The sequence below is a fragment of the Nicotiana tomentosiformis genome, chromosome 5 (genome assembly GCF_000390325.3).
Source record: "Nicotiana tomentosiformis chromosome 5, ASM39032v3, whole genome shotgun sequence".
Taxonomy (NCBI): Eukaryota; Viridiplantae; Streptophyta; class Magnoliopsida; order Solanales; family Solanaceae; genus Nicotiana; species Nicotiana tomentosiformis.
Window position 1 is genome coordinate 125,475,310 of NC_090816.1, and position 9,835 is coordinate 125,485,144.

The following is a 9,835-nucleotide window of genomic DNA, read 5'->3' on the forward strand; positions in this document are numbered from 1 at the left end:
CTTATTAATTTTTTCCTTATTTGAATTATATAGAAAGTTCAAATATTTAGGAAAATAAAATCAATCAACATTTTACCTTATTTAAATTCTTAACTTATATGAACTAGGTAAGTAACGTAACTATTATAATACCTTCCTACTACTTATTCTAACACTTAAAAACCTAGGCACGAAGAGAAATCGGCAATATTTCTGTCGTTCTTTAACTTATGGCATATTAATAAAAATTCATCGTGTGATGAATTGTATATTGCTTTTTATGTTGAGTAATGAAAATTAGAAGTCATCTTAAATTCACTTTCTCTTTATTGGTCTTCTTGAAAGCTGGTGAGCTTCTTCTTTTCTTTTATTTTTTTATGTGCTTATTATGTTAGGATGAATTTATATTATGATATGATTTGTTTTTGCATACAGGAAATAAATTATGAAATCTTGTATCATAGATAAAAACAGAAAAAACTATGGTATGTGGAGCTATTTTAGACCCGATCAAGATTAATATTGTAGCAACACCATGAAATACTACACAAGCTTCGATTTCTTTAACAATCTTTAGTCAATAAGAAATTATAGTTCTACTCTATTTTATTCGTGTGAGTATAATATCATTGCTTTATTATACACATGTGCTTGATGAAATAGTTGAAAGAATTAACTAAATCAACTTATTTTGCAATGGTGTATATTTTAATTTGATTATTTGACTCATTGATATCTCCTTGTTTGAAATTTTGATTCAATTAAGTTATGTAAATTTTTGATATTAAAGTCTCCTTGTTTATTTTCAATTTAGTGAACATAATATGTATTCTTTGATAATGTTTGTAGTATTTTTTAAAGTCAAATAAAAATTACGAAGTCTTAAATTTTATTTTTGATATTGTTCGGTCTCTCTATATCTTTTTAGATCTTCTAAGTTTCTAATCTTTTTTTCTATCTCGAATCATAGGGCTTACGTTGAATTATCGTGATGGGTATATAAACTGTAGCTTGAGACGGCATTATGTTGTTGGAGATGGTAAAAATCAATTTTGATTGGACATAACTTCTTTCATATTTTTTCATTTGCTTAAATATAAGCACCATAACACTTTTATTTCTCATAATCTTTGTTTGAGTTAATAAAATATGTCATTGGCTTCGTTATGAACTTTTTCTTTCTACATTTGAAAGCAAGTAACAAGCGTTAAAAAACAATTCCTAAATGTCAAATGTTACAAGAAATCAGAATTTTAATGGGATTTAAGTAGGCCAACGTTGAAGCTTAGAAATTCAATAAGATTTAGGCATAGAATATACCTATTTTTTAGTTGAAATATTTTTTCTCCATAAAAAATATTTTTAGAAATATAAACAATTTTTTATAGTCTAACACGTGCATAAAGTCCGAACTTAAATGACGCTAATTATAAATACAAGAAAACTAATACACTACATCAGTCGGAATCGGTTGAAAGAACGAACGCAAATTTCATGATTTCACTCCTTTTATGATATACTATTAATAATTTTTTAGAATTCATTTCTTATAAATAAATGATGCATACATTAATATTATATGATATTTTAAAATGTTTTCCTTATTAAAATGGGGTACACGCGCAACGTGCGTAGCACGAAACTCCTTAACGAAATGTCGTTCGCTTTTTTTACCCTTACAAATAAATTTTATGTTGGATAAAATTATAATTTAATTATTTCTATAATTTTTAAGACTTTAAAATTAGCTAATATTCGGTTATTACATTCCTCCTAATTTGGAATATGTATCTACTTGTGTAACGATATTAAATGCTCTAAATTTTTTATATATAAATGAACTACTAATATTTAGGAGTATGAAATCATAATAAATTTTCCACTTCTATTCTCAAATAAAGAAGTTTAACTTTAAAACCAATATAAGCAAATAAAAAAAAAGTTTAAAGCCTAAGAAACTCCAAAATATTATTTCCAGAAACACTACCTAATCAGGTGGTTTCACATCACCCAAAAACAAAATCACCCAAAAACAAAATCACCCAAACAAATCTGGTACTACCAATTTTCTTTTGTATACTTTTATATGGACAATTATTTATTAGATAAATATGGTATTTGTATGATTCTTTAAACAGAAGACAAGGAGCTATACATTGTTTTACTTTGTCATGCAGTACACATGATGAGTTCGATAGAGATTCATTGTAAATACTCAATTTATGAATATAAAACTTATTTGAGGAATTGTTTTTATAATTTTTCATACTTATATTGCTAAGAATTTGACATTAAAAGATATAAAGAGCTAAGTTTTCTGCCATTGAATACATGATTATTTTTGCTTTGAGACAATAATTTTCCATCTTGTTATCTTGGTCAACGTTTTTTAAGAAAACTTAGAATTTTAAAGTTGACACCCCTTGCATGTGCCTGCTTTTGCTTAGGCACGTTCTAGAACGAAAATAATTTTATAAATTTTATGTTGAAATAACATTTATTGATTCATATATGAAAAAAGATTGTATTATTGATTTAAAGCTTTTGATGCTTTTAGGCACTTTTTCTTATATATCTGTGAGAATGGGAGAACGAGCTAGAGTTCACAGCTATTTAATTTTTTACCTTTATTATTATTATTATTATTATTATTATTATTATTATTATAACATAAGCATAGTTTGTAAGAGTTTGTTCTATGTTGTGCGGACATAGGAATCTGATTCAGTGAAATTGTCCTGCAAATTAATACATGTATTTTACGTATGATATAGTATTATAAAAAAGTTACTACTTAATTATTGAGAGGATTTTGTTAATTATGTAGGTATTCGTTAATTAAATCAAAAGAAGATTCTTACGAAAATAAAGTGAATGTAAAAAATGAGAGTCTCCTATACAACCTTTAACTTTATTGATGAGGAGGTAAAGTTTTTCTAAAATTTTCTTGCTTTAGTCTGGTTACGACATTATAAAAATTCAACCTTTAAATAATCTTATTAAAAGTTGGAAGCATTTGTTGAAACCAAAAAAATAATAGACTATCAAACCATTATATCACTGATTATTCATCATGTCATAAATACAAAATATAGAAGCCATTATTAGTCAAATAAACAATACTTTGCTCAACTCCCAGAGAATGTGAAGATGTAAGCTTTTTAGATAATTTAATATCTATTGTATAACTCAACAATTCTTGATATATATGCAATAAAAACTTTATAATTTTTAGATACTAATTTTGTAATGTTTGATAAATAAGTTAAATTACACGTGTAACGCACGTACACTAAATCTAGTAAAATAGAAACACATAAAAATAAATAGATTTAGAGTCAACCAAAGCAAATACATAACTAGACATCTCGGGTTCAAGCTCTAGAAATAAAGCGATACAATGCATAATGAGACATATAAACTCGCTTAATTTTAGTAGAATTTCGGATTAGTGGAACCCGAAAGCAAGTAACATCTGCATAAAGAAAAAGGACCCCTAAATGGTACATCGCATGCCTGCCGTCAACATTGCACGTGCAATGCACGCTTAACTCCTCTCCTCTTCTTCAACTACTCTGCCAATTGCCCCTGTGATGTGACTCGTAATTCATAACCAACAACAAGTCAACCCAATGTCTAGCTCTACACAATTCTCCCCAGTTATTCAACAATTATTTCCGAAAAAATCAAACCAATTCTACATATCAAACTTCAAATGTCTAAAATTAATACCTGTCTTCCCAGTATCTGTAAATTGTTCAAAAATTCATTTAAAATTCAGAGCTAAAGCTGAGGTTTTGGAAAATAACAGTGAAGAAAGTTCTGTACAAGATCTTGATAATTCACCAGCTTCAGTTGAGCTACAACCCATTTCCAGTGAAGCCCAATTTGATCGGGTCATTTCTGAAGCCCAGCAAATTAATGAATCCGTTGTAATTCTATGGTACGTGTGTTATTCTTATTTGTGATTCATGTCTTTCATATAGAAAAAATAGGGTCAAAGAACTTTTTTTCTTGTTCGAACATATGAAAGAAATAAAGGGTTATTATCTAATTGTAAAAAAGTAAAAGAGTTATAAAGTTTTTTGCTTTTTTGGTTTATAATTTTTCAGTTGTCTTCTGTAAAAAGCAATTAAATGAATTTCACTTGCTCATGATGTTTTTTCTAATGGAAATATGAGATTGAGCGTACTAGAGTTTCACGCTGGCACTGTGTAAAAGATATGTTTATTTTGTTAAAGATTGATTTTTAGTACTCCCTCTATCCCAATTTGTTTGATGCAGTCCGGACACAAAATTTTAAGTCTTTTGAAATAAAAGTTTACATATTTAGAAACTACACAAAGTTACTAATATAAGTCACAATAATTAACAATTCAAAGAAAAATCACGGTCAAAGAAAACTCGAAAACTCGTTTGACTCTCGAATTATAAACTGCATCATACAAATTGGGACATATGTATATTGATAGAACAGTGGTTACTGTTGATTGGCTCAAATATCAAGTATGAGTAGATAACTCAATATGAAGTGCTCATCATCTGGAATTCACATTGAAAAGTACCTATTATTGAGAGATGAAAGCCTTTCTTGTAAGGTTACAAGCTTGAAATTTGATACCAATGTTCACTCCAAGGAAATCATTTTATTCGTAATCTCCGTGTTTCTCTCTTAGCTTTAATCTTATTGTCCTTTAACTGATCATGTGGTCAACATTTAAGCTTTTGTTACTTTAGATGAAGGTTCTTGTTTCCAAGTGACTGGTTTTCCCCATGACCTAAAAGATAAAAAAAAGGCTGAAGTTCTTTTGGTATCTTGTGGATGAGCTTGTCTTTTGATTTTGCTTCTATATATCGTATTAATGTTAGACTATGATCTATTGAATTTTAGCTTCTTTCTCCATTAGCCGTTGTTTCTCTTATCTATCCATCTCCAAGTCATCAAACATTTCTTTTCTTCAAGGTGATAGATAGACTCTTGTCAAAGTTAAAACCTTTGGGAAAATAATAGCAAAGAGGAGATATATCGATGGCTCAATGATCTAATAAATACAAGATACACCTAGTTATATGTGTTAAAAAGATTCATATGTCAAATTTAGGACAATATCTAACTTAAAAGTTGTGTTCATAATATTCTCCCTCTAAGTTCTAACATTATAATACTAAAAACGTTTAAAATGCTCCTCAAACTTATGGTTGGGAAGTTTGCCTATTTTCAAAACACGGGCATAAAAACAATCACTAGAAAATTGCATAACTACTTCAGTTGTTGGAAACCTATTGAAAAGGTTGTGGTCGTCAGCTCTAACTGAAGAAGTCAGGGTCAGTGGTCATGCAATCTCACTGGAAATGTTTTTGGATAATGAATAACAGTCGAAAGATGACCAGAATATTGGTCGGAATAGTACTAGAAAAAAGACAACATCACCAAACAGTCACAAGAAAGTAGTGCAATGGTGTCAGAACGGCTACCCTAAAGAGGCGAGCGTCAACGGAACAGTCACTGGATAAAGGCAAACAGTCACCAGAAAGAGATAAAATGTTGATGGAACGGTCTGTGAATAAAGGTGCGGTGTTGCCAGAATGATCAGCGGAAAAGAGGGTGCTGCTGCCAGTCATCGGATATAGGTATCGTGCCACTGGTGAATGGTTACTGGAATGAGGAAAGAGAAGTAACTATAAAAGTGAAACTTTGGCTGAGAGGCCGGCAGCATATGACCATTCGCTGGTAGGCTGAAGTTATTTAAGTTGCTACCAAGATTATACAGGTGGACACCAGATGTGAAAATAAGAGAGGGATGCAACATTTATAGGTATCAAATACAAGACACATATTGCTCAATATAGGACAATATCTATCTTAAAAACTTTTAACACTTCTAATATCTTGCTCTAACATTCTAACACTATCACTTAGCATTCTAAAGCCTTCTGTTTTATTCTGGCATTTCTCATGAAATTGAGCCAAAGAAAATTCCTCCTTTGACCTTTCACCATAAAGTTCATGCATACACACAAGGAAGAGAGAGAGAGAGGGATATTTTTTTGCTACTTACTTTTTTCCTTGTTTGCTTTTTTCGTCATGCTCTGTCTGCCACTAGCATAGCAGGGTAGAAGTGAATGCTTTAAATTCTCATGTTCAGTCTTTGATCTTTTTCCCATAGACAACGATTTTGGAGCCATAGAACGGGAAGGTGTTTTTCCATGAATATTATTTTCCTACTCTTTTTCTACTGAAGCATTTCTTTGAGAACCTAGAACAGTTTCCACTTTTGTGGCCCTGAAAAAGATTGAAACACCTTAGGCTTAAATATGTCTGTGGCTTAGCATATAGCTGCTGTATCACTTATTCTCCTGGAAAAGTTTATTTTATATGCAATATCTGAAAAATTATCAAGAAAGAAGCTGGTATTGAGTTGATGTAATTTTGAATCTATTTGAATCTGCAGGATGGCAACCTGGTGTCGCAAATGCATATACTTGAAACCAAAATTGGAAAAATTAGCTGCTGATTACTTCCCAAGGTTGTGCTCTCTTGCATTTCCCTTCAGATATAGCACCTTGCATTAAAAAGGCTTTTTCTAGGCCTAAAGTGTCTACTTCGGTTGCACTTCTATTTGTTCCTATAGGATTTGCGATAAGCTTTTGTGCTACTCTTCAAACTTTTTGCTGATTACTCTTCAAACTTGTCTATTTCAAAACTTTGGATTCTTGTGACATTTATTTGCTTAGAGACATGTCATAACTCATAAGCATTGCTAGCTTCTTTAAATATTTTTAGAAGGATTAGGTACTCTGAATTTTTCTCTTGTAATTCTCTTATTACTTCCTGAAAGACCCAATAATAAATTGGTGAACAGTTCTCATGTTATCAAATTAGTCACAGTGATTCAGATAGCAGGGAAGGATTGAGGACCCTTAAATTACCCGAGTTCATAAATTTGGATGAGGACGGTGGCTATTACTTCTAAAACTATAATTTCAAGAATCAATTTTATTTTAAGGCAGTAACTGCTCATGCTTAACTGCTTGTTTGTGGCATTAAGTATCTTGTGTGTACTTAGGTATGCATTGTGCATCACTTTCTTGAGCATGAATAACTTTAGTTGAGTTTGGGTACTGATCTAGATCTTCTGCTATCTTGATTTCACAGAACACGCTTTTATTGTGTTGATGTCAATAATGTTCCACACAAGCTTGTGGTTCGTGCAGGAATAACTGTAAGGTTTCCTTCCCCCTAACTCAACCAAATGGTCAATGTCTTTTGATATGTAATTATTGGATACTAAACTTGTAAAGCTTATAAAATTAACTACTCTTGAGGCTGTTTAGACACCATCTTTGCAACTAGCGCCTTTGCGGCATATCCCTTATGAAAGCATCAAGTTCTTTTTTCTTTCTAGACTGTCAATGGATTGTACGTTTACCAATCAAATCGTACTTTTTCTTTTTAATAACAATGGTGTCCAAGCCAGATAACGTGCACTTCAATCAATTCACCAAATACCTCCTGCCTCTTACTGATAAGTATCGGCTTAACTCTTTGGCTAAGGCTTAGACAAACATAGTGTTGCATCTATTCGGATTCGAACCTTGGTTCTTAGGGGTGTCACTGCAACTCTTCGATTGCTAAAATCCACCCCCTTGGCGGCTAAATCCTATAGCTTTTAGTTGATTTTAGATGCTGAAGCTAGATGTGATTTCTTGACCTCAAGTCCGGACCCTATTAGATTTTTTCCAGATGCATTGCATCCAAATTCATGTTATCTGTCTGGCCGAATACCTAATCCAAGAATCTTTACAGAAGTAAATAAATATTACAGTTTAATTACATAAAAGGTACATATGTTACATGCACTAGTAGATGTGTTACTTTTTTAGTTGAATCAGTTGTATGAATTATTGCAGACAGTGGCTAGAAAATCATAAATAGGATGATGGGGCACCATTTGTCTAGAAAAATGTTGACATGCACATGATTTCCGAAGTTAGAAATAGGGGGAAGATAACTTTACCTCTTGCTGGTTACATTAAACTAGGCCTTCCATTTTCGGGCAATCTGGCGGAGAACAGAGATATGATTTTCACCCCACATATTAGATGTCATAAGATATTTAGATGTATAAATGCTTTACTCGATAAAAACAAATTTTACTAGTTAAAGCCACTCCTTTTCACTAAGAAAACATTGTCTTTCATTCGTATAAAGTGGTACTGTTGTGTCATTGGAGTTATTTGATTAGTTACGTGCAATACTGTGTCTTGAATTTATTCTCTTCATTTAATGATGTGAGTTTCTACATTTTCATGTGTCCAAATCTCTATGGCAACAAAACCTGAACAGAAAATGCCGACCATACAGGTAACAAACGCATCTTGTTTAGCTGCTCGAAAGCTAATTTTACTCATATGGTTTTAGCTTCAAATGCTTTTTATCATCTTCAAATGGTTTAGTGATAGTATGAATGTGGCCTATGTGCAGTTATGGAGGGACGGAAATAAACAAGCGGAAGTAATTGGAGGCCACAAAGCATATTTAGTCGTTACTGAGGTTCGCGATATGATAGAAAATGAAGATAATAATTTATAACTTGAAGGCATATCCAATACTTGCAGAATCCATTTATCCTGTTTTGTTCTGGTCTCATATTATTCCCAGGTTTGTACAAATTTTCAAGATGCCATTCAATAAATTGTTATTCTTCACATGTACACTTGAAAGGATAACCATACACAGATACTGACTTTTTGTCTCAACATTAAAAGATAAAGGTGTTTATTTCTTTTCATGTATCCTGTACATTTCTTGGCATAAAGTCGAGCTTAAATGGAGAAAGCGAGGATTCTATATAGCCCATCCCAACTTGTTTGGAATTGAGGCGTAGTTGCTATTATTGTTGTTCCTGCACCCTTCACTTCTTTGTAGTGTTAATAAGATCAGAAAACAATTCCTGGGGTACAAGAGTTGATTTAGCTAGCGTTTGGACATAGATTTGGTTGAAACTTGGAAAAAGAGTTTTTGAACTTGTGTTGAAAAATAATTTTTGGAAGTTGAAGTTGTGTTTGGACATGCATTTTATTTGAAAAAACTTGAAGTTTTGTAAGTAGAATAAAAAAATTCACCCAAAACCTGCCCGGAACCTGAATTTTTTTAAAAAAAAAGAAAACTGATCATATTTTATGAACAAACAATGTTTTTAATTTTTAACAAATAAAATGTATGGTCAAACGGGAACTTAGTATAGATTTTTGAATTGTTTGACTTCTATTTAACATGACCTACTTCTAAACAACATCTGGCTATTGGGAACATGATTAATATCTGCCCCATTCCCCCCCCCCCCCCCCTTTAAAAAAAAGATATTTGGTTGAATTCATAAAATCCGTCCTAAATCCGCATTTGAGTATTTTATCAATTAGAAACTTTATAAAATAAAAATAACTAAAATCATAAAATCCGTCCTAAATCCGCATTTGAGTATTTTATCAATTAGAAACTTTGTAAAATAAAAATAACTAAAATCAGGTGAAATATAAGAAGTAAGAACCACACAAAAGTCATTATCATATCATATATGTGCAGTAAAATTAATCCTAAATTTTACTGTGTTCCAACGGATGCATATACTAAGACTGATGAATGGTCTAAACTAACTACATATTCATCTAGCAAGGTAAGACCAAAAGAAAAAAACAATAAATTAAGTCTGAAATGTGAGGAAATAATACAAGAGTAGGCAAACAAATATTTGCTTTTAAAAAACATTCAACTTAAGAAAAAAGTTATAATAATGCATAAAATCATAGCTTGTTTCACTCCTGCACCACCTACGTGCACTGTTCAATTCCCATC

General features: G+C 31.4%; 1 protein-coding gene across 2 annotated transcripts; it reads left to right on the forward strand.

The window, feature by feature from the left end:
* Nucleotides 1-3,472: 3,472 nt before the first annotated feature.
* Nucleotides 3,473-8,771, forward strand: LOC104120709 (thioredoxin-like 3-2, chloroplastic). Of its 2 annotated transcripts, none has more exons than XM_009632527.4 (5): nt 3,473-3,922; nt 6,432-6,506; nt 7,136-7,207; nt 8,327-8,344; nt 8,465-8,771. In XM_009632527.4, exons 1-5 carry the CDS (start codon nt 3,612-3,614, stop codon nt 8,496-8,498), a joined length of 510 nt encoding a protein of 169 aa, XP_009630822.1. In that variant the 5' UTR covers nt 3,473-3,611; the 3' UTR covers nt 8,499-8,771. The 2 variants fall into 2 exon arrangements, with proteins under 2 accessions (XP_009630822.1, XP_009630821.1); XM_009632526.4 differs by having other exon boundaries at nt 3,479-3,922; nt 7,136-7,202.
* Nucleotides 8,772-9,835: the final 1,064 nt, after the last annotated feature.

What these genes read in the sequence shown, in the direction of transcription:
- LOC104120709 (XM_009632526.4), top strand. Translation starts at nt 3,612, where the DNA reads ATGTCTAGCTCTACACAATTCTCCCCAGTTATTCAACAATTATTTCCG. An exon ending in GAATCCGTTGTAATTCTATG is followed by an intron (nt 3,923 to 6,431) that starts GTACGTGTGTTA and finishes TTGAATCTGCAG; the next exon opens with GATGGCAACCTGGTGTCGCA. An exon ending in GCTGCTGATTACTTCCCAAG is followed by an intron (nt 6,507 to 7,135) that starts GTTGTGCTCTCT and finishes TTGATTTCACAG; the next exon opens with AACACGCTTTTATTGTGTTG.